The sequence below is a fragment of the Seriola lalandi genome, unplaced genomic scaffold, assembly GCF_002814215.2.
Source record: "Seriola lalandi dorsalis isolate HSWRI2012SDOR001 ecotype SW California unplaced genomic scaffold, Sedor1 jcf7180002054861, whole genome shotgun sequence".
NCBI classification, from domain to species: domain Eukaryota; kingdom Metazoa; phylum Chordata; class Actinopteri; order Carangiformes; family Carangidae; genus Seriola; species Seriola lalandi.
Genome location: NW_019525414.1, coordinates 4,989,995 through 5,013,987, shown reverse-complemented (window position 1 = coordinate 5,013,987; position 23,993 = coordinate 4,989,995). Strand labels below are relative to the sequence as shown.

Here is a 23,993-nt window from a genome sequence, read left to right as displayed (position 1 = left end):
ATTCAAGAAATCTTTCTGAGAGATTGCTTTATGAAGAAAAGAGGCTCATAGCAAACTGTAATCAGAAGCCTATTGATGTTTCATAACTGAAGGCCACTGTGTAATTAATTTATTTACAAAAGTAATTCTTTGCCAAAAAAAATGAAGGAATGACTAATTACAAAATACACCCGAAAAAGTAAGTGGTATACTCTAATTCTAGAATCAGCCAAGTGCCAACAGTGAAAGTATTGGCCCACAACTGATAAGTATTGGCCCACAACTGATACTACTTCTTAAAGCTGAAATGCACAGGTACCAGTGGTGATGTATCAGTGTGTCTCTGAGTAATTCGTTCCTTTATAAGTTATAGTGCATCTTCAGTAGTGTGCACCTCCAAACAGAGATTTATGGCTGCATACAATACATTATTTTCAGACATTTTTTCCTTTAACTGATATTAGGAGGGACAGGAAAGGTTGGGAGTGTAAGAGGGGGATTAAATGCAACAAAGGTCCCTTACAACATAGGCCACATTATGACCAATTTGTAAAGGTAGTAGTGGTAAAATTGGGTATATCAGGTGCAGTATTTTGAAGGTCTGTTCACTCCTCAGTCATTATGACGTCCACTAGATGGCACAGAGTGTATTAGCAGACTTCAGTGTCTTGGTGTGACAAGAATCTTTGTTGCTACAGTGTAACAGTGTAGATCAAATCTTGATGCAAGGCAGCAACCTTGCACCCATTCCAAATGGACACTTTCCAGATGGACACAACTTTGATAGTTGCTTACAATGCACCTAGTTTATTTGGGGCCTACACTGAATATCCAACACAAACCCAAACATAACTTTTTATTCAAGTATTAAAATGTAAAGCACATTATTCTGAATATCAACAAAGTACGAATCAACACAATTAGAAAATCAAAACTCCAACTTTTCTTCAACAATCAATTTGTAATATGTGTAATCTCTCTACTGTCCATTCTCCTGGCTCCTCCTCAATCATGTTATGCATAGAAATGTTTGCACAGTAGCTTTAGTAAACTACAATCCTGTGTCCCAGAAATATTTCAGTTGGTCCCTTAACTTAAATACAAAGGGGATGAAAACATAATAAAAGGGTATTTGATTTATGGATCTGACCAGTAAATTTTATGACAAATTTAGCCATTAGCCAAGCAGGTTACTGTACTTAATAAAGCACTTTCACACATACAGCTTTATCTGTCTGAGGGTTTTTTCAGCATTTGGACTACAAGAATGTTTATGAAGGAGACGCTAATTTAATACACATTAGTATACATATTTTCATGAACTGTGTAGTATTTGTACTTAAAGCCAGATAGTATAGCTACAAACAAAATACGCCCAAACTGCTTACCGTTCATTAGCAACATCATGCTTGATTTTTTTTTTTAGATTTTTTTTTTTTTTTATCAAAAGTGAATATAAGAAAGGCACAACAAAATCAGTATCCCACCCACCCTAAATCAGATCAATTGTTCCCACATTTTCTTTTTGTTATAGTTTCACTGTGTATTGTAGATTATCTATTCAGATAAACAAATTTACAACAGTTACCTCATTTTGAACGAGAACATTAGCAGGCAATCTCCCAGTTTGACAGGGACAGAGGCATAGATATTTAAAGAGCTTTTGTGCCTTTGATTTGGTTTAAGTGGTCTATATGCCCTTTACATTTGACATCGTCTTAAATCTGGTAATTAGATGAGCACATTACTAACAACCGAGGTAATGGGCTCAACACCTGGGAGACATCTTGATATAACAGGAGTGACCAATGGCAAAAACAAAAACAAAAAAAACCCAGGCGGAAGTCCTGACGCATGTAATAAAAGCTGCTGCAATGAGGCATCGTTTAACATTCTTCCCATTTAAGTAAAAACGCAGGGGGGGAAAAATGAAGAATCACACGCAAACGAAGAGTTCCAAGCAACTGACATCAACTTGTAGTCACCAAGCTAAGAGCCGATGGCTGCATGAACCTTCTCGCTCCGAGCACTCTTCCACACAGAGGAAGCAAAAACCATGACTCCTTCTTCACTGAAAAACAGACTGCCTTACCAAAGTGCCTGTGAGTGCTTTAGATTGCAGTTACTTCAGAAAATGAATTCTCTCTACTCAAACAGTGCTATTCTGCCATAAAATCCCCACGACAAGTAATTAGTAACAATCAAATTAGAGACTTACTCAACAAACATTTCTGGGGAAATAAAACCAAGAATGTGTGCTTGTAAGAAATAAAGAAATCCCCAGAGTAGAAATAAACATTAATATAACATAATCTGTCTTTATAACATTAAACTTAGATTTCCTAAATAATATATAAGTACCATGAATTCCAACACCCCACAATGCTCTTAAATAAGTGCATCAGATATTGGTCCTATTGCCAAATGTGACAGGTAGAGGATTGTGTAATACAAGAATGCACTGCACTCAAAGTATTTTTTTTCCACATGTAGCACTGGGTTAAGCTTGACTCCGGAGGAACATGAACAAACAGAGGAACAGCTAGTGGATTGATGTGGGCTCTGCTGCAGCATTAGACGCTCGTCTGCTGAGGGCCTTGTCTTCAGCTATCCTCTTCAGCTAGGGACGGGCAGTCTCAGAGCACAACCTGGAGCCGAGTCATGTCCACCGCAAGGACAAAGACACTCGGAAAGTCTCACAAAGTCCTGGAAGAGTCTGTCACTTTCGTGCTGTCAGTCCGCTGTGATGCCTTTCTCTCTGAGCTCCTCTGTCACTCGTACCAGGTAGGTGGGGTCTGGGTAGCCAAAACTGTCAGGAGAAATAAAACAGCCATCACTGCATCTGTATGAGCTCAGGCAGCAATAGTGCCATCTAGCCAAGGACATCAACTGATAGCATTCCCTTGTCAGGAACTTCAATTACATCTGTCAGTCATTACTGAACCATTTTTTCAGCTACCGCACCTCTTAGAAAAGTTGTTGAGACCATTGGCAAATCAAATCTCCATGGGCAATCGCCTCCAACTAAAAGCCCATACATACCAGCGGGGCCCGCCCCATATTGAGGTCTTGTGGTGAATGTCATTCCAGGTGATGACATTTTGCATGCCCGTAGTCATGGAGGTACCGATGGTGAAGATAAGGCGCTGTTCGAAGGCCCGGCGCAGCAGGCCCAGCACACGGTTCCCCTCAGGGCTGTCAGGGAGGTAGGCCACGCGGTCTGTTCCTGGGTACCGAACACCCGGGTTTGGGTGTTCTGGCTGTGGGCAATAAAGAGCAGGATCAGGATCAGAACAGGGTCATTTTAAAGTATGTAGTTTTAACTGTGTTTGCTACTTGATTTTGTGAGTAGTGTGTTTTATATTAATTCATCAAGTGTTTTTATCTGACAGGCTCTTCAATCAAAGACATGTTTCTCTTTTGGGAAACAAGACAAAAAACTTTGAACCTTGAAGTTAAGAACAGATATGAGCTACTTCTGACGTCTATGAGGTGAATGCACTCGCAAACTATTAGGGGGAATTCCACTGATTTTACACATGTTGATCGGTTTTCTTGTCAGAGGAAGTACTACTCAGCATGTAACACAGAAATTTCACAAGTCTTAGAAACTTAAACCCCCAAGTTTGGAAACTACACATTTACAACAGAAAGCTTGCAGGCAAACCACACACAATGAGTTTGAAGGATGTTTGCATTTACCAGGCAGCATCTAAAGAAAATATACGATGGGTTTCATTACGGGAAAGTGAAGTATTAACTCACTGTAGTACCCTTTAAAGACCCAATGAAACAGCACTGGGATATCGCCTTGCTTCCTTAAAGGCCCAATCTTTAATTTTCTACCATATAAATCTGAGCTAAATTCACCAAATAGTTGAGGAGATTTTCATACAAATGACATAGGGGATGGATTTTGTTTTTGCCAGCTCATAATTGCAAACAGACGCCTGTTTTATGACTGTTTTACAAAGGATTCCTGATATAAACCTTTGCCATGATCAGAAAAGAGCAAATCATTTTGTTGCTGTTTTTGTTCTGCCATGCATTGGAGGGTCTGTCAATTAATTTGTGAGTAACAGCAGGTTCTTATCCTGTTTTGAATCTGAGCGTGTCCCTTTAATTTCATGTATTTCCTTCTTAAACTGGATATTAGGGGTTAGATGTAACACAGGGGCAGGTAAAGATTATTAAAGTGTGAAACAACTAGATATCAGTCAGGGACAGAAAAGAAGACTTGCATGGTCAGAGGACTGTGATTATTTACAAAAGATCTGATCATGTATGTAGTATTACCTACAAGCACAATTGCACTAAAGAAGTCCAATCACTTAGATTTTATGCCATATTTCACATGCTCTTGGTCAACTCACCGCCTGTAGGCCAGGAGGGAAGCTGTAGATGATGCAGATACACCCATAGCCTTCGTGACCAGGAATCTCCAGATCAGGATCTCTCTCTACGATCATTGTACCATTGGCAGGCTGGTTTCCAATCAGCTGTCCATACACTAGCCGACACACGGGGCACGCTTTCTTCACCTTAAAGGCTTGATCCAGGCAAGAGTGACAGAATGAATGGCCGCACCTCTCCAGGGTGGTCTTCGCCACTATGTCCCCCATGCAGATTGAACATGTATTGTTGTCCTCCGCCTCACTGTGGGAAGCCAAGCTGGGGTCCATGTCCTTCCTCTGTGCCTCCTCGTGGAGCATGGCGCAGGCCTCCTCATCGGCAGGCTTCCTGAACCTCTGCTGCTGTCTCTGGGAGCGCCGGGGCTGAGGAGGTGGAGGCGGAAGCAGGCTCCCCTCACCGTTCGGCTCCAAGACTCCCACACAGGGCAGCAGAACCCTCTTCCTCTTGTTTCCCCCCTCCTGTTTGCTCATTTCTTTGCGGGCACAGCGGCATAAGTCAATGAAGGCTTTTCGTGTCTCACTGGAGATGGGTCCATCCATCACCCCAGCTCCAGCGGTCCTGAAGCCTTCCACCGGCTGCAGCCTCACAGCACAGCAGCCCCCCCTCTCTCCTCGCCTAATGATACCAGCACTCATCCCCTGCTTGCGCTGGAAGTCAATGAGCCAGGGCCGCCCAGCTGCAGCCAGGTAATCCCACACTGCCTGTGAAACCAGCACCTCATCACTGCCCTGGCCAGCACGCACACTCATCTCATCAGAGGAAACTGCACAGAGAGACGCACAAAAGTCATCAGCATGTTAAGGCTTTCACATAGGCCCTCAAAACAGCACAATTTACACTTGTGTGAACATAAATACAGTTACAGAAGTTGCCCCCCAAGGCAGATGCCCTAGCCAGTATTGCTACTTTCAAATGCATTATGGGAAATGATGCTATCTTTTGCCCAGACATGGCCACAAGAGTGCCTATGATGGCTCGACTTTCTTTTCTCAGACAGTGCAAATAAAAAATAACAGTTTGCAGTGTATCTGTGGAAATCTAATCTATCTATCTTTACACGTCCAACTATTTGCAGTGGCTGCGGCGCGTCAAAGAAACACACACAACAGGCAGTAACGCGGCATTGCTGAGGACGTATCAGCTGTTCAGAGATTCAGACTGTAAACAAAGGAAACTAAGCCCCGTCACACGCGGAAAACATGAAAGCCCACTGACAGGCACATGCAAACACAAGAGTGACACTTCTTGAGGTGGAAAGGTTACCTTGCGATCCCATAAATCCCTTCAATTGCGAATGAAGCGTCCTGTTGAACAGAAAAAGAGAGGAAGAGGAAGAAAAGCTGAAGGACTGGAAAAAACGTTATCACAGCTGCTCGGCGATAATTAGACTGAGCCATGTTCCGCAGCAGCGAAGAGAAATTCAGCGATTTCGCCACATTAGCTTTGTCTTTGATACATTTGATGTCAACATTAAGCTAAGTAGCCCCCTCCCTCCTTTCCTCTCCCTCCACCCCTCTGGATCACTTGGATACCTCACCCTTTGCCGTAGCTCGTCGCTGCCTGTCAGGGAGGTATCTGGCTGGATTAAAGAGCACCGTGCTCCATCGGAGGAGGCCTTTATTTCTGACGTGTTGCTGCAGTTTACCCGCGGATAATTACTCTTCTGTAGTCAAGACATGATGTCCAAACATATTCCAAGCTCATATCGCTTTAGGTTTTCAGCAGCCCTTCCCTGGCCCGGGTGAATGCCATCCAAATCCTGCACCTCGTCCCCAGTCTCGCCTGTGTTTGCTTTCCTCGTACGTCCTTGGGCTAAGCAGCGTAACACAGAGTCAAAAGCATTTGTAGTTCCTCTTCTTATCTAGCTCCGACCACGCCAGCTATGTGGCAGCTTTCTCCGGGCAGATCATTTGCTCTTTCCTCTCACTTAGAGTCTATGTCTTTTCTTTCGAACCGTGTCCTCCCTGTTGACTGCTGCTGTGCAGGAACAAACATACCCATCATCAATAAGGGGACTGGGACCTAAGAAAATGTGACCAGGAAGTTCGTCACTGAGCTGACATGATTGGCTGACAAATGGTGGTTTGTGTGTGTGTGTGTGTGTGTGTGTGTGTGTGTGTGTGTGTGTGTATTATGCTGTGAGTGAATCACACTTTTTTGTCGTGATTAACAGCTTTAATGATCACGCAGTGCTCAACACACATAAGTGCACATATGAGTCCATCCTACACACCAGCGAGGGAATACCCACTCATTCAGTTATGATGCAAATGAAGCTGTCTGTCAGGGAACACTGACTTATCGACAGGAATTGGGTAACAGTTGTTATACAGTTTCCTTTTTTAATTCAGTAGCACAGTTTTAAAAAATATTGCCTAGAGAGATGAAGCTATTGGTGAAATGCTACAATAATAATAATAACATTATTATTCTTCTTATTATTATTATAATTACAAACACAACCATTTTCAGTTTTTACAGTTTATACAACAATTTACACTAAACACTTAATTTTCACTAAACCTCGCATCCGAGACAAATCTTGAGTCCCCAGTGGTTGAGTCCAAGACTAAATCACCAAAGAAGAGTCTAAGTCGAGTCCTAGTCAAGTCCCCATTACCAGAGTCTGAGTCCAAGATGTTACAGCATTTATACAGCTTTCATTTTCCTATGCCTATTATGGCCCATTACAAACAACTAATGAAAAAAAGTCTGAATCCTCGTTTAGCTCTTCCAAGTTCTAATATAGTCAATGCTCGAGTCCATGTTGAGCCACTAGAGCTGAAAATCAGGACTGGAGTCCTGACTTGAGTCCTACAACACTGGTTGGTCCTGGTTTTTAGTTCAGTTTCTGTTCTAGAAAGGTATTTTATTCTAGTTGATCATCATTTGTGCATTTGTGTGTCTGACTATAGTTATTTTACTAAACCTCAGCTGGCTGATGATATTTTCATTACTGATGAATCAATTAACTGATCATCCAGGCTATAAAATGTCAATCCCCAGGCCCCAAAAAAAGGATACCCGAAAAACGTTTAGTTTATGAATGAATTCTCAGACAAACAGGACATTAGTGTATTTAAGCTGCTGTAACCAACAAATATGCTGAATTTTCACTTTTTTTTTCATGCAATTTTTTGCAATCCATGTTATTGTTGTGGAGCTCTCAGCTCCAAAATCTGATGATTGAGAGCTGACCACATAACAGAACTGCTTTTACAAGTACAGCTTCTGATTTGGAAAGCTTCTCCAACATGACAGTAATGCAGCTTTTAGGTCTTTCAATCAACCAGTATGTCTATTCCATTTTCCCACAGACTTTAGAAAGGAGCAAATAATATCGACAATACTAACATATATTAGGGTTGGAGCAAATCTATTTGTTCGGGCTCACCAAATAAAATATTGGAAACGCAGGGATTTTCCTTCTATTAACACAGTCTCCACCCATCTGCTTTTCACTTAGTGCACTGCTGTAAACCTGAATTTCACTTAAACATGAGATAGTTTCTGTATCAAAGTGATTTCATATGACAGGACACATTTTCTTGGTCTAAAACTGATTCACAGATTCTTTGGTGCAATATACTATACCTTCAAATAACTAGCTATATTTATACCTTCAACACCTATGAATTAATACGAACAAGAGTTTTCACTCCGTAAGAGGTGAGCCATTATTAAGCCTGTAAAAATCATTCATTCCTTGTGATTGTGTTTTGAAGTTTCAATAGAAAAAGAAGTGGAGAGGGTTGATCACTTTTTCCTCTTTCCTCTAAAAACATTGCTGACTCAAGAACATCAGAAAAGTTAGAAGTCACTCTCTAATCTGCAGAAACGCACCAGCAAGGCTTTCACTGAAACCATGGTATAATCTCTTTCCCTTTCTATTTTGGTTTTTGGTTAGAGTTAGGATTTGCTGATGTGACAGTTGGCCCTGGCTGTCAGAGCCCATAGACTTTGGATCACCCTGCTTGAAGAGCTTAGGCCAGCAACATCATGCAATACATTTCACAAAGAGTTTCTTTATTTCTTTACACCTGTCATGTAGTAATTGATATTTCAGCTGCTTCCTTCTTTGTCTAAACCTCCTCAGCTAACATCTGTTGATATCTAATATCTGGTGGTCTTACTCATCACAGCATTATATTTGGATTACTGTAAGACTGCTGAGGTGTTCTGTCATTTTCAGTTGCTTTTATAGTTGCAAAACAAAATTATTTCTGTTTATGTTGATTAGTTAATTGAACCCTTCACTGAATCACTGGCCTTCAGTGGGAGTGGGTTTTTATTCCATACAAGGTAACAATTATAAATTAATTTGAGATTATTATATCTTTGATCATATTTTTTCTGACAGCACTACAAAATCAAACTTCTAACACTCATTTATTTCATTGTAGCCATACACAAAGGGAAAATCCAACCTAAGACAAATTCTACATTGCTATTCTACGGATGTAGGACAATAAAGCCAAAATCTTCATACACAGAGAACTCCTCCCTAAACTGGAGATCAGAGCATGTCATCATTTGAAACTTATTGAGACTGAAGCTGTGGGCTCACTGCTTGATTTTTTTTTTTCCAGATATTGCATCAAACGGGTTTTACATGAATGTAGGACATCCAGCAATGAATCAGAAAATTAAGTTATATTTAAGTGAAGCTCCCGTGGCTGCAGCCATAGGGGTTCCACTATCTATTGCACATGGAGCTGCTCCTGGATCTGTGTCTGGCTGACATCATCGCAGCCTTGTTTCCCTAAAGGAAAGATGTCACATATTAAATTTTGACAAGTAAAGAGTTTCAAAGTATTATAGAAATAATGTAAATTCTTTGTTGGGGTGGATTGTCTTTTTGAAACATGGAGGGTGTAGCAAAACCAAAGCAGTTTTCCTTCTAAATTATTTCTAAACAACTTCTAAACAACTTGTCATTTGTTGTAATGAGTAAATTAGTAACTTTTCTACTAAGGTTTGTGATATACATTTCAGATTACAACTGTCCTCCTGTGAAAAACGAGCCCACAGGTCGTTTGTGCAGCAGCTTATTATGACCCAAAGTTATGCTTTGTTGTTAGGCGATATCTAGTGGTCGTAGTAATTATCACAAGAGCAAAAAGAAAAGTGTGGTGATGTAGTATAAAGAGCAACAACGTCCGTGTCAGGATGGAGGTTGGGGTGGATGGATGGGTCAAAAAAACACAGGAATATGACACAGAAGAATGGTGTTCGATTTCCATGTGAAACCAATAGTTTTTACCATTTCTATTATTCATGACCATTCGTTGTCATTCCAGCCATGATAACAAGATCTGATGTTGAGGAATTACTTATTTCAACCCAAATCATGATCTTTTCCTAAACCTAACAAGTAGGATTTAATGCCTAAACCCAACCAAGTTTGTGCGTAAACCTGACCAACCCATGGCCGTTATTATGGTAACCATGGCAACGTTGGGTACGCCGCTCTCGGTACAGTCAGGTGTTTATTATGGTAGCCATGACAACCGCGGTTCTGTACGCATGCCGCTGTAGGGGCGCTATTTCAGGAGACACTGAAAAAAGACCTATGTGGTTGTTGAAAAAACGACCTATATGGTTGTTTACGTTGGAGGAGTTGTTGCAAAATTTACAACATTGTAAGCAATAAAAATGATGAAACTCTTTTATAAATACACCTAGAGGTGTATTGCCCTACAGTACTACAATGTTTTTGGAATTAATGTAATCCAATCATTTATTTTGTAAGCTTTGTCAAACCGATCATATACCACAGCCAGAGCTTCAGCAGTATGCTTGACCAACTCTATAAATGGCATCATTACAATCAGGCAAGTGGGGAAACTTTTGTCAACTGGACCACACTGAAGAAGGAAATTAGGTTCTAATATCACAATAATGCATCCAAATTATGGCTTATTATCTGCCAATGAGACTGGCAGAAAAAAGTCCCAGCAGCACAGCAAGCTATTGTTAATTGCCAATTCAAATCACACTCAGCTGCAGAAAGCTCCTGAAGGTAATTCAGATTTCACTGATGTCTTTCTTCTCTCTAATGATGACTAATTCATGAGACTAGTTCATTGTAAAGCTTCTGTCTTCATTGGCTTTAAGGTGCAGGTGGAATCTTTCAAGGACACTAACACAATTATATTTGGAGATATGTGTAATGTAAATGTAGGTTGATTTACACAACTTTAGAGACTTAAGCTGCTAGTTTGCTTTGATCTCCAGCAGGTAATAGCCACAGCTGACTCTAACTATAAGGGAATTGAATAAATGCACAGACCTCGCTGCCAAATGACCCTTATAATGTTATCCTTCAAATACGGCTCAGGCCTCTCAACTTATAAACTTGTATTTTGCTCTTGCTATTGTCCCCTCCTCAAAAAACGGACCAAATATTGAGACTGAGCATTTATACAGTGCACTTTAAATACAGCCCTTCATGTGGCTAAGAGGAATTCCCCTTTATCAACTTCTTCAAGCCCCAAATCTGTGGTGTGTCGCCCGTCTCTCCTTGTTCCCACTATCTCCCATAAGGCCTGTCATGCTTTTGGTCCCCCTCTTGGTCTTAGAAAGGCAAATGTCCAGCAGAAGGTGATTGAAGTTAGAGACAAAGAAGGATTATTTGCCACCAGTCTTCATCAACCTACTGAACTCTCCTCTGCACCAGGCATTTCTAATGTCCTCTCTAACTTCACAACTCGTGCCCCACACATGCAGAAGCAGCTCAACATTGTTATTCTATCAAAGCTATCCTCTGTGTCATCTGTGGCTCAGTCCACAGTGAACATTTCCAACTTATCTTATGCTTCTGCTCTCTCATCCCTCCTTTTGTTATTGTTCCACTTGCTCTATCAGCAGCTGCCAAACCTCATAGTGGTGACACTGCCTCTCAGCCTATATCGCCAATCTCCTGTCTAGGTCAAACAACTTGAAACTTCTCCCAAAGTGAAATCACCTAGAGCCTCACTGTTTGCCTTTAAAGTGATCTGTTTTTTTTAATCTATATCATTTTCTGTTGCTTGAATGCTTTGGTCCGCTTAGAAAACCACCACACCTGCACTAGCAAGTGCATCTGACAGCTACCAGCCCTATAAGGACCTAAACCGATAAGCAGAGCTTCAATCTGCTGCAATGACTGATAGCAATGCTTAAGAGGCATCTGTTAATAACCCGACTGAGAAGCAAGCTGTGACGATGCTTTGGCTTCCACCACTACATCTGTGCTCATCTCTGTTGAGAAAATAACCACAAGCCAGAGTCCTGTGTCTTTTTCATCATCTCCACATGCAGAAATGTCAATGATTCTGTCAAAGTACATTTTCTAAATCAGCAGCAGATTTTTTTTTTAATTGGTGACCTCCTGTAACTAACCAAATGAATCTGTTGTCTTATTCATGTTTTCCTTACAAGTCTTAATATTTAATAGGCTATTTAATATGTCTCTGGGTTGCATCACCAAAATCTTATAGTTTTAACATAATTTTATCCCTTGGTATTTTATGATCTATGATCTATTTAGTTTGTTTTTATTTGCTCTTGTTATATCTGCAGTTCTTTCTGTACTTTGTAACTTCAGAATAAATTAGATTAGATTAGATTAACTTTATTAATCCAACAACTGGGAAATTCATTTACCACAGCAGAAAAATAAACAACTATAGAATAAACAATACTGCTATATAAATGCACTTTATTACTATATTATATTATATTCTACAACTAGTTAAAGTCTTAAAACTAGATTTTCACACAAGACAAAGGCCACAAGATGGGGACCTAGTTTATTTTGTTGCCTACTTGTACTACAGTGGTACACATTTGTACAAATTTGTGATTATTTAAATCACGTAACTCAAATGATGTGGAGCAGGTACACCTAGGGTTGTGGGTTCCCTGGACTTGTTAATTCATATATTAGCCTACTAGTTGGTAATCCAGCCTTGCAATGAGGTAGTCTCTTCCCTCATTATCAGACATAATATTTTTCATACTGTCAGTTATGGAATGACACTGCTGGTGGAGCTCTTGCGCTGCTCTGGAACGCCGAGCACACGCATTCTAGAATTGTCTCCAACGGTTTTGGCTCGTGCCCACGCTCCATGCAGGCGGTTGAAACGGTACGTCACGAGAGAGCGGCGAAAACACGCGATGTTTGGAAAGACACCAATGCATCTGTTGTAAACGTTACAGTTAGCAAACTGTTTAGTTTTCAGTGGTCTTCTTTTGCCGGGCGCTACAGCTAGATAACATTGTTACCTATATCCTGGTCCAACGTGGGATTTTATTTGCTAAAACAGTGAAGATGTAAGTCTTGGAGTTACTATGCAATCGGTAATGGTCGTAGCTAACTAGCTACAAGTCTTAGCGGTAGTGTGGTATACTGTGGCTCAGACAGCTAGCATTAGCTAAATAAGCTAGCACACGAGTTAGCCTCAGCGGTTGTAGGGTTGTCAAGAGTAAAAGGCACAGCACGTCGTTAAATCCACCCACAGCTAACTTTGCTTCAGCCTAACAAAATTCGGCACCAGCATGTCCCACAAACTGACAAGCACCTTGCTAGATTTCTTTACGTGCCTTATATCAGCTCAGTTATAGTCAGCTAGCAGACTAATGTCAACCAACAGGACGAAGATAATGTTAGCACTGAAAAAGCATGGTGTCATGATTAGCTCGGAAGATTTCACTTTAGCTAACGTAGGCTAACGCCAACTTAGACACGCTCGACAGTGACAACGTTTCTCATACCACAAGCTGTCATTATCCCAGATAAATATTTTTCTCCTAAGTGTGGTTCACATCCCAATTACGACTCATTTTACTGTTAATGTAGCTTTTCCCGACTCCCTCTCAGTATGACAATGTAATTGTTGCTATGTTTTATGTGTGATGTCTGTAATGTAATGTTAGCAGATGTTCATTAATGTTTATTATCATCAAGTGTTTCGAAACATCAGCTATTGTTTTTAGATAAAAGGGTGAAGGATAATTCAGAGGCTCTCGTGCTAATCTGGAATGAATGAGTGAAGCTTTCGTCAACGTGATTCAAACGTGATTTGAGATGTACTGCACCCTGCTCACGTGTACCACCAGAGCAGAATGAGCACCCCTGGCTGTGAAATGATATACCCAACTAATATTAACAAACGTGTCACTCTTAGTGTTTGAGCAATTACCATGACATATTAGACTGAAGCATGGATTATGTTGTATTGCCTTAATATCACTTTATCTTCTGTCATTAGGCAGCCTGCAACAGCTAAGTGGTATGACAGGAGGGACTCTGTTTTTGTAGAGTTCTGCGTGGAGGACAGTAAAGATGTGCACGTAAATTTCGACCGGTCCAAAATGGATTTCAGGTAAGATGCATTAATAGCACATTATATTGCAATATTCTTGAGAATTTTTCTATTCTCAGAGGAAACTGATGAAGGCCCAGTTTCTCAGAAGCATCTTAAAGATCCCCCCCCAGACATGTTTTTAGACATGTAGAAATAAATTCTGCTTTCAATAATTTGGTTCTCATCTGTTTTTTTCCACAAAAAAGCAATTAATTCCGAATATTCTTAAAGTTATATTCACTCCTCCTCCCTGAGTTAATAAATCCAGACTATATAAATATGAAAATATTTAATGTTTTTAAAGATTTAACTGCTGGACACAAGATGTCTCCTCCTTCACTGAAAGTCTGTTCTCCGTGTGTGTGCACTGGAGGTTTCAAGTTTCCACCTCACACTAATGTGAATTACATATTGGACCATGATTGGGTCCCAAAGTAGTTATGTCACAAAATCATCTAATTCAAACATTTCTTAAGCAGAGATTTAAGATGTGTACAGAGAACCTTTTCCCCTTTAGCAGATGAATGTGAATACAGTCCCTCAGGTGTCAAACTCTGCACATAGATCATCCTGCACCGTAAAGCTCAAACAACCAAGTTAAGGAACAATAATCAAAACCCATTTAACATGAGCCTTAAGATGCATTTTGGAAACAGGGCCCTGATCTGTGGTATAGTGTATTAGAGGAATGATGAAAACACAAATAATGTCATAATTTTCAGTTATTATTGTCAGCTGTAACCAAAAAATCATAACCTCTTTTCATTTCCTCTTACAGCTGTATCAGTGGAACAGATAATATCAAGCAGCAGAATACAGTGGAACTTTTTGGGGAGATCGACCCCAAAGTATGTTTGTCACCTATAGTCACAGTTGTAGTTCTACCATATGTTTTATTCATGTAAAGCCTTCATCAAACTTTCTTTTCCATGCAGGAATCCAAACACAGACGCACTGACAGGTCTGTGTTGTGTTGTTTACGAAAAGCAGAAACTGGAAAGTCATGGCCACGACTCACCAAAGACAAGACAAAGGTCATTTTCTTTTGTTATAAAAAACAACAGATACTTATCGTTTGTTGCAAACCAGATTCTGCCACTTTAATTGCGATCAATCTGAAAATAAATCTTGGGGAACTGTCAGACCATTTATTTAACGTCATTACTTTACATATGGGTATAATTAGCATCTGACTGCCATGTCCTGGCAGTATGATTAAAAGCATTAAAAATTCTTTGTTCCAAGAATAGTATGCCACTTAGCTGAGCAGTTAAGTAAACATTAGCATTGAAAAAAAACAGCTGGAATAAAGTGATTACATGTCAAATATAGACTTAAACACTTGAATCTATCATCTCTTAGTGCAACTGGCTGAGTGTGGATTTCAACAATTGGAAAGACTGGGAAGATGACTCAGATGAGGACTTGTCAAGTTTTGACAAATTCTCAGAGGTAAGTATATTGAACATGCACAGTGCCTGAAATGTGAGCTAACCAGATGTACTGTAGTGCTGACAAGTCAATTGTCTCGTGCATTTCTCCAGATGATGAACAGCATGGGAGGGGATGATCTACCTGATTTAGATGGTGCAGACGATGAGGTATTTTTTTACATATATATATAGTACTTTTTTATGTGGTCCATATATTATGCCATATATTTAGTTTGAAGAAATTTTAATCAAGTGAAATTTAAAAGGTGTAGGAAGAATTGTAATTGTTGTTTTTACTTTGTTTTGCAGCATGATTCTGCAGACAGTGACGATGAAAGTAAGTACCATTTCGAAAGAGCTGTCTTTATAATTAGTATAATCAGCAGTCACTAGATCCCATGGTGTGAGAAGACAACAGCCATAATGCTAGGCGGTGCCAAGTGCGTACAAGCAGATGAATCAGGATCTGTTACTAACCGATAAAATGCCTGTGGAAAAGATGATATCATCCATTGTAGTATGGTAATGTTGATGTAATGTTAGAAAGGGCTTGATTGTTTATTTCTGTCCTTGAAGGTGAATTGAGTTTGTTAAATCAAAAATGGCTACGATTAAGAGCTACATAAGAGATTGTTAACTTTTGACATAAAAGCATAAATGGGTTTGTTGGGTATTAGATTGGATATGGCTGCAAACCATCCAAAAAGCTTCTGAGACCTAACTTTGTAGTAGGAAAATCAGTTTTATCAAATTATTTTTAATTACCTTTAAATTCATTTTTTGTTTGTTTTTTGTGTGTTAGTTTTCATTTAATTATAAGAGGTGAATGATTAGATTCAAATCTAATGCGGCTCACATACATCATATTTTCAATTTTGTCTCTGTTCCAGAAATGCCCGACCTTGAATAGATGAATCCAGAAGCCACCCCAGTAGTAAACAAAGCGAGTTATAAGTCGGTTGAAGAGAGAGACTGGGCATGAGTTGGCAGCCATGTTGGAGAAGAAACCTCATCTCTCTACGCAGTTTCCAAAGCGAAACCCCTCAAGGGAGTGACAGGGAGTGACTGTTGGATACAGACATGCACAGAGATCCATAGCGACATACAGTGCTGTGCTTTGCTGTTCTGTTCTGCATGGACAATTCTGTTCAAATGAAAATGTTACTGTTCATTGACTAATGGGATGTGCTGATGTCTTACACCTTCTCTCTCTGTTTTTTTTTTTTTCTTTTTTCTTTTTTTTTTGCGATGTCAGGTTGTGTATTCAACATTGTGATTTCTAATGAAAAAACAAACTCAGAAATGCCTATTTTCCAAAAAAGTAGATTTTTTTAATGGCAGATTTTTCCCCTTTAATGTTTGTATTGTAAATTGCACTTATGTTTGTTAATTTAAAAAGCAGGAGTTCCGCTTGAAATGGGTTTTCCAATCTATGCCAACATCTGCAAATATTTAACAATAATTTCAATTTTTAAACATTTCAGCATTTAAAATAAACGGATATGCTTGTGCAACTTACAGCTTGTGTTGAGATTATGGTAGTAGAGTGGTACTAATCTTTGCATATAGTTACACCTTGCAAAGGTGAGTTTGTGTCTCTATGCCAGTACAAAACATTGCACATTGTAGCAGGGTACACAAGTTAATTTTCTTCCATATGCATACTGCGGTGAAAGCAGAAATCCTATGTAGTCTACCAAGAGTTTCCCAACTAGTGTAAAACGGTACATGGTTTGTTAATCACATACAATAGAACTATGCTTTGGAGGCTTGTGTGTTTGATTCAGTATGTGTTGAACACATTTGCGTTTGTCTTATGCTGTGGGAGTTTGGGTATAAATTTCTAATAAACTGTTTAAGACTGTTCAATACAAGGCCTTACTATTGAAACATCGCTTTCAATAAAGTTTAACTCATTAATGAAGTTTAGAGATAAGATTAACTCTGGAAGGGATGAATATTCACTATTGTGGGAATGTGCTCTCAGTATCAAACAATGTTTAAAAGACTACTCTGTCTTTATACACCATTAACATGCCTATGTGTACATTCAATAAAAATATTGGTCATTTTAATTGCTCCTCGTCAATACTGGCCGCAAAGAGACTCTTTTCTAACATTTCCAACATAAGAGATGAGAGACAATCACCAACCACCTGTCAGAAAAGGTTTTCTTAAACCAAGCTAATAAGGTGCTTCACTCTGAATTACATAAGCCATTTTAAACTAAGATCCCTTCTGTTTTTCCCTGCACACTGTTTCCTCACTGACCTGCAGTAGAGTGATTGTAACACAAAGGAAATTGTGTATCAACAGACTGGAAGACTGGGAGATCTCTTGATTTGTCAATTGTTCAGGTGAACTTTAGAGTGAGGACTGTGTACTTTGTCTCTTACCTTGGAATTGTGTTAGGACATGATGTGCTCAGGGCCAGTATGGAAAGGAGGAACAATTACAATGACTAATATCACTTTCAATTTACAAATGGGCATGTGACTATTGCATTAAGACCATAGATTAAGTCTTGGAAGAATGAAATGTCACTCTGTAACCACTGTGTAGTGCTAATGCTTCACTGCACTGTATTCTCACTTCTCTATTACTATGCAGGGTATTTTAGGGGCTTCCCATCTCCTCTGTACTTTTACACTGAGACTAAAAAGGGAAATGGAGACCTGAAATTCCTCTCTGCTGTAAATTTCCAGTGTAAATTATTCAAGATGTTGCTGTGTGTAATTTTTCAAAACATGACGACTTCTGTAGATACTGTACTTAGTACAATCACAGAAGTTGTAGCAAAGATATGATATGATTCTCTGATGCCAATCTGATCATTCATGGCCATAAGAACCATTGATTATCGTCAGTCATATAAGATAACAAATGTGCTTGATCTGTATGTTGTAGTCACACATCCCCTGTGTTCTGTAATACATGTTCTCACCACAGTGTGGTGGGTGCAGGCCAGAGTTTCTACTCCGCTGTGAGATGTTTAGGGGCTGCATCATGTTGTGTATGTGTCAGCAGTCTGGACCCAGGGAACAGAAAAATACAATGCAAGCACCTTTTCAACACCCTCCCCTGTAAAACTAAACTGTGGGCTTAAACCCACAAAAGGTGGCTTACCACTGATGGAGGGAGTCATGAGAAGGACATAATACTCATGACAATAGAGATGCACAAACTGGCAAACTAATAAACTTTCACCATCAGAACAACGAGATAAACACTGTCTTTCGAGGAAAAAGTGATATTCTCTCCAGCGACATCGACTGTCCACTGTCCTTCGTTTGGTGGTGGTAGAGTCGGTTCACCATGTTTCCCCTCAACGCGAAGTACAAAATAAAACATCGGGCTGCTGTGAGATTAATACAAGAAATCACACTGAATATTTGTCGACAACTTCCAAAGCAACCTACATCCTTTGAGGCATGAAAATGTATGCTGATTTGATTTGTGAATTCCCCTGATGCTGTTCCAACGCATCTCTGGAGTGTCTATGGCGTAGAGGCAAAATATATATCTATTTATATATGTATAGACTGACTGCCCAAAAGGGAACTCACAGGTTCAACAGTGGTAGCTAGACAAACAGATCATAGAAACCAGCAGAAACTGTTACTGCCAGCATTTTGTTTCCATGCATAAAGGAGAAAAGCTGTGAGTTCAGCATAATCCTTTCAGAGGGCTGCGGCCGTCCCTCTGGCTGCCCTGGTCAGCATGATGCTCCAGTGCAGAAGCTCAATGCCAGGCCCTGCTCTCCCCTCTTCCTCTCCAACCGTGGATTTTCCACCGCTTTATCTGACCTGAGCCTCCAAACCCAAAGAGCACACACAATGTAAAACTCTAGCCTAATCAGTTCTGCTGCCACAAACCTAATTTGTATCAATCCACAGCACAAGTGGAGAAATTGAGAAATTGCTCGTGCTTTGGCGATCGCAGCTTTGACTGTAGTGAATGTGAACTGTTGATTGCACATTTCAGCAGAGACAGTGAGAGCAAGATGGAAATCGAGTGAATGCTTGAGATTGTAATTACATTTATACTGCGCATGCAAAAATATTTTTAAAAATATATTAGAAAAGAAGCAAAACTACCACTGCACTCCACCTCTCGCTGCACCACAGGTGCAGCCCACCACATGCCCACTGCTGTTCTGTTTTCAGGTTTGACAGTCAGCGTAGCTTCTCAAGGGAGGTTTTGAGTCAGTCATGTTATGAATGGAGTTTTCTTCCACTTTCTTGGTAGTAGTGCTTCAACCAGGCTGTGGGTGGCGTTCAGGGGCTAGATCTCCACCTCCTCCAGTAACACCAGGGGTCCAGCTGAACCCCTGAAAGGCTGGAAAACCCCCCTGTGTAAATGTAAGATGCTGCAAACCATTTTGTTTTTGTTAGTTTTTTTTCGACAGAACAGTATTGCTACACCAACCACATTTTTGTTTACCTCCCTGCTGGCTCTTACCACCAAGGGCCAACCACAAGTCCCCCTTTCAAAAGCACCCTTTACTAACTAACTAGCTGCCTTCTGAGAGCTTTCTTACGTGAGTGAGGTCTGTCCAGCTCCACTCGGATTATTCTCTGAGCCTTTTGAGATTGCAGCCTTTTAGGCCAGATTCAGAGTGATTTACACATTGAACAGACAGAGGGAGGTCGGGGCAGGAGAAGGGTTAAATGATTTTGTTTTGATTCGTAGTATTGTGCACTGGCCCCTCCCCTGGGATCAGCGGGGCTACTCTGGCCCTGGGGTGTTATAAAAAGGCCTCTGAGCTCCCCCTGCTCTGGTAAAGAGGCTGAATGTCTGCAGGACATGCTTAACGTTTGTCTATCCATGTTCTTCTACTAACAACCAGCAGGGTTGGCACATAGATGCACAGAGACTGGCGTGTTGCTCCACTCAGGAGCTCTCTATGACAGAAATCAGAATTCAGTAGGCAGAGCAGCAGATTATTCACAGTTACATGTTTACGTGTTGTTGCATTTAGCTTTAGAGAGGCAATTTCTGTTTGAGGGCAAATTTTTGTCATCTGCTTTGTGTTTTTTGGTCTCAAACAGTCATTATTGTGGAGAAGCAGAATCTCCCTTTAGTTGATTAGTTTGTTTTTTCTTTTGACTTTTCATCCCTCCATTGCTTAGAGGTTGTTTTTTGACCTTTTGACACCATGTGGGAATTCAGATCTATGTCCTTCTGGCGGGCGGTGTTTGCCGAGTTCTATGGCACCATGTTCTTTGTATTCTTTGGGCTGGGGGCAGCCCTCCGCTGGACCACTGGGCCCCATAATGTCCTCCATGTTGCCTTTTGCTTTGGGCTGGCGGCTGCCACCCTCATCCAGTCCATCGGCCACATCAGTGGAGGTCACATTAACCCAGCCGTTACTTTTGCCTACCTGATTGGCTCCCAGATGTCCCTGTTCCGTGCTTTCTTCTACATCATAGCCCAGTGTCTGGGAGCACTGGCTGGTGCTGCCGTGCTCTATGGGGTAACACCTGGCAACATGAGGGGAAACCTGGCACTCAACACGGTAAGATTACCTGCCAGCTGATGGAATTCTCTATGTCCATAACTAAAAGTAAGCAGGGTGGTTCCGACCCCTGTATTACAAATATTTCATGACATTTTTCACATACAAGATAAGTCTGGCATAAGGTCATTCAGAAGAAAAAATATCAATGTGTGTGTACATATAAGAAAACTGCATTGCATTATATACAACAGTTTACATCATGTTGTTTCATTGACTCCATCTTCCTTCCATCTTTCAGCTTCAGCCAGGCGTCAGTCTGGGCATGGCCACCACCATGGAGGTCTTCCTCACCCTGCAGCTTGTTGTCTGCATCTTTGCTGTGACTGATGAGAGGCGCAACGGACGCCTGGGCTCTGCTGCCCTTGCCATCGGCTTTTCTGTGCTCATGGGGCATCTTCTTGGGGTAAGAACCAACCCAGGGCCTAGAGGTTTGGAACAGCTTGCTAGGTTCACACAAGGACCAGAGCATTGTATCATATCACATATACATTCGCTCATGTGTATTCTCTCCGTCTTTGACTTAGATGTACTACACTGGAGCAGGAATGAACCCCGCAAGGTCCTTTGCCCCCGCTGTCCTGGTCAGGAATTTTGTCAACCACTGGGTAAGATGATTACATCTGTAAATCTTTTGACAAACTCTTCCAAACAGTAATGTGACATCTTCAGACTCACGCATCCTGCACTTTGTCTTTTTTTTTTTTTTTTTGTCAATGACAGGTGTACTGGGTGGGTCCCATGATCGGTGGCGCTATGGGTGCTCTGCTGTATGACTTTATGCTGTTCCCCCGTATGCGCGGCCTGTCCGAGAGGCTCGCCACACTGAAGGGCACCCGGCCCCCAGAGGCTGAGGGCCAGCAGGAGACCAGGGGAGAGCCCATCGAGCTCAAGACACAGGCCCTATAAGCCTGGAGTAGAAGATTGGCTTTTTGACCCCCATCCCTCACCCGTCACGCCTCACTCTGCACCCTCAGTTCCCGGTCCATCCTCAGCCCACTCAGCGTTTCTGCACACATACCTCCTCCCCGCCTCCACAAATGTTCCCGAACTCCTTGTTGTTGTGCATCCAGAACTGGACCTACTGAATCACAGTGAAGGGGCACCCACAGCCCTGACCATCTCTCCTGATTTCACATCTACCCATCCTTCCTCCTCCTTCTCCTCCTCCTCCTCCTCCTCCTTCCCCTTGGACTGCAGGACAAAGATGGAGGGTTAGAAGAAGACTTGCCACTGAAGGAAGCTCCCTGTGCCCCGTGGTGTGGGGAGTCAGTCACTCCTGGCTGACCAGGTGGCTATAACTGCTCAGGACAGGGGCCTCTCTCTCTCTCTATCTTTCCTCCCCTTTCTCTCTTTTTCTGTTTTTCTCCCTATTTTGTAGTCTGCTAGGAGTGAAGCTACAGTAGAGCAGTGGACTTCTGCATGCTTTTCCATTTTGATCCAGTGTGATCTCACCCTTCGTTTTGTTTTGTTCCACGAACTTTGGGTAAATTACATGTACGTATTGTACTTTACCAATATTTATTTGCCTCACATTCTTTTTTTTTTTTTAGTTGTGTGTGTGTGTGTGTTTGTGTGTGTGTGTGTGTGTGTGTGTGTGTGTGTGTGTGTGTGTGAGAGAGACAGAGTGAGTGTGCATGCATGTCCGTGTGCATGTGTATGCTTGTGTGCTTGTTTTATTTGATCATTTATTTTTCATTTTTCATTGCCACAATCCTTTGTCTGTATCAAATTATCATTATTATTATTATTATTATTATCATTATCTTTATTAGTTTGATTTATCATGCAAACTTATTTTAGGGAAAGCTGCTGCCTTTTCCACACCCTCACTGATACTGCAAAAGTTTGATTCACAAGTTCAACAGATTCCATGTTTAGAGTGATTCCCCTTTTTTATATCAGATGCAAATCATAAATGCCTTTGAGTCAAATCCTGAAGCCAAATTCATTCAGTTTAGCATTTGTGTCTCATCTAGTGGAGCACACACCCATTCACATTTATATTAAAATAAACGCAAAACATTAAACCATCTGGTCTTTTCTGAGCTCCGTCTTCAACGACGTCACAATTAGAAATATTTTAATGGTACAACTGCCTCTGAATCTGTTACCCATTGCTTTATACGTGGGAAATCTACAGGTTTCTACCACATTTAGAACTTATACAGTATTTGTGTTGGGTTACATTTTAAATGACTTTCTGACATGATTTTGTCCTTGAAGCTTTAGAGCAGCGCTTTTCACTGATTCATGTACAGGTGTGTGATAGTTGGTTTGCTTTTACTTTTGCGTGTCTGCCATGGAAAAACAAAGAGAGCAAACCTGACAAGCTGTCATAAGGAACAAGTGTTTTTTTAGTTGAATTGTGTTGTTTGACACGACTGAAGGGTCTTTGTGACATCAACGCGAGGTTAGAAATGAAAGAGTGCATGAGGTGTGGTGGCTTCTTGCTGGTGTTGGCAAACACCTGGTGCCTTCTCTTTTCTACGCTGAGCTGGGTGGCTCTTTAGGAGTGAAGTAGTTTCATTGGTCAAGCCCCCTTTTCTCTGATGTTTGGGAGAAGAGAGAAGGTCACCGCGAGGCGACTGAAATCTTTAGTGTGTTTGTACAGGGTGATAAATGTACACCTCTATTTTCATACAGTCTACGGGAACTTTGAAGTTGAAGCTCTGCATTGGCCTGGTGTCCCCTCTCTCTTCCATCCCTCCTTCATTCACCCTACCTCCTCCCTTTGTTTATGAGGCAGCCATCTTGTTCTGCTCTAATGAGGGGACATCTAAAGCTGCTGGGATGGAGGGAAGGGGACGGGGCACTGAGATAAGTTAGCATTTTGACAAATTTCACCAGAGCAGTTATTGAACCAGACATGTAAGCTGATTCTTTCTGCTTCCTCTACATAACCTTTTTTTTTTCAGTGTGATTTCCCTGGCAGTGGTTGAGTAGAATTTACATTTTAGTGGCATGTTGAAATTAGAATTTGTGTTCTAATGGAAAAGCTTTGTGATGTACAGTGTAAAGTTTTCTTTTTTTAAAAAAACATTTCATGATTGTTGAAACTGGATGGATAGGAAATATAATATCCTAGTTATGCAATGTCTCCTCTTTGGCTGATGGGTTATGGAAGTGATGCCAATTATGTTTTACACCAACATGCTTTCATTCAATGGACAGCCTTTATGATACCAGGCATACCTTCCCAATCTCGATGCCACTGATTTATTATTTTTATATGTCAAAAAAATCCAAAAATTCTTATGTTTTCAATCCTTTTTTGTGTGTTTTTCTTTTAGACTCACT

The 23,993-nt window shown here is 40.9% G+C and overlaps 3 protein-coding genes across 5 annotated transcripts; 2 read left to right on the top strand and 1 right to left on the bottom strand.

The window, feature by feature from the left end:
- Positions 1–822: 822 nt before the first annotated feature.
- On the bottom strand, positions 823–6,419 carry dtx3 (deltex E3 ubiquitin ligase 3). 3 transcript variants are annotated; one of them, XM_023427358.2, is made up of 5 exons: positions 5,930–6,419; positions 5,656–5,696; positions 4,353–5,155; positions 3,022–3,239; positions 823–2,788 (listed from the first exon to the last, which is right to left on the bottom strand). In XM_023427358.2, exons 2-5 carry the CDS (start codon positions 5,666–5,668, stop codon positions 2,713–2,715), a joined length of 1,110 nt encoding a protein of 369 aa, XP_023283126.1. In that variant the 5' UTR covers positions 5,669–5,696; positions 5,930–6,419; the 3' UTR covers positions 823–2,712. The 3 variants fall into 3 exon arrangements, with proteins under 3 accessions (XP_023283126.1, XP_023283128.1, XP_023283127.1); XM_023427360.2 differs by lacking the exon at positions 5,656–5,696; XM_023427359.2 differs by lacking the exon at positions 5,930–6,419 and having other exon boundaries at positions 5,656–5,901.
- A 6,110-nt stretch (positions 6,420–12,529) lies between these two features.
- Positions 12,530–17,250, top strand: ptges3a (prostaglandin E synthase 3a (cytosolic)). The gene is made up of 8 exons (XM_023427556.2): positions 12,530–12,708; positions 13,647–13,760; positions 14,521–14,590; positions 14,678–14,776; positions 15,105–15,194; positions 15,287–15,343; positions 15,485–15,512; positions 16,066–17,250. Coding segments are annotated over exons 1-8 (480 nt in total). The 5' UTR covers positions 12,530–12,706; the 3' UTR covers positions 16,086–17,250.
- Positions 17,251–19,962: 2,712 nt separating this feature from the next.
- mipa (major intrinsic protein of lens fiber a) lies at positions 19,963–22,706 on the top strand. The gene is made up of 4 exons (XM_023427555.2): positions 19,963–20,693; positions 20,935–21,099; positions 21,221–21,301; positions 21,417–22,706. Exons 1-4 carry the CDS (start codon positions 20,334–20,336, stop codon positions 21,600–21,602), a joined length of 792 nt encoding a protein of 263 aa, XP_023283323.1. The 5' UTR covers positions 19,963–20,333; the 3' UTR covers positions 21,603–22,706.
- Positions 22,707–23,993: the final 1,287 nt, after the last annotated feature.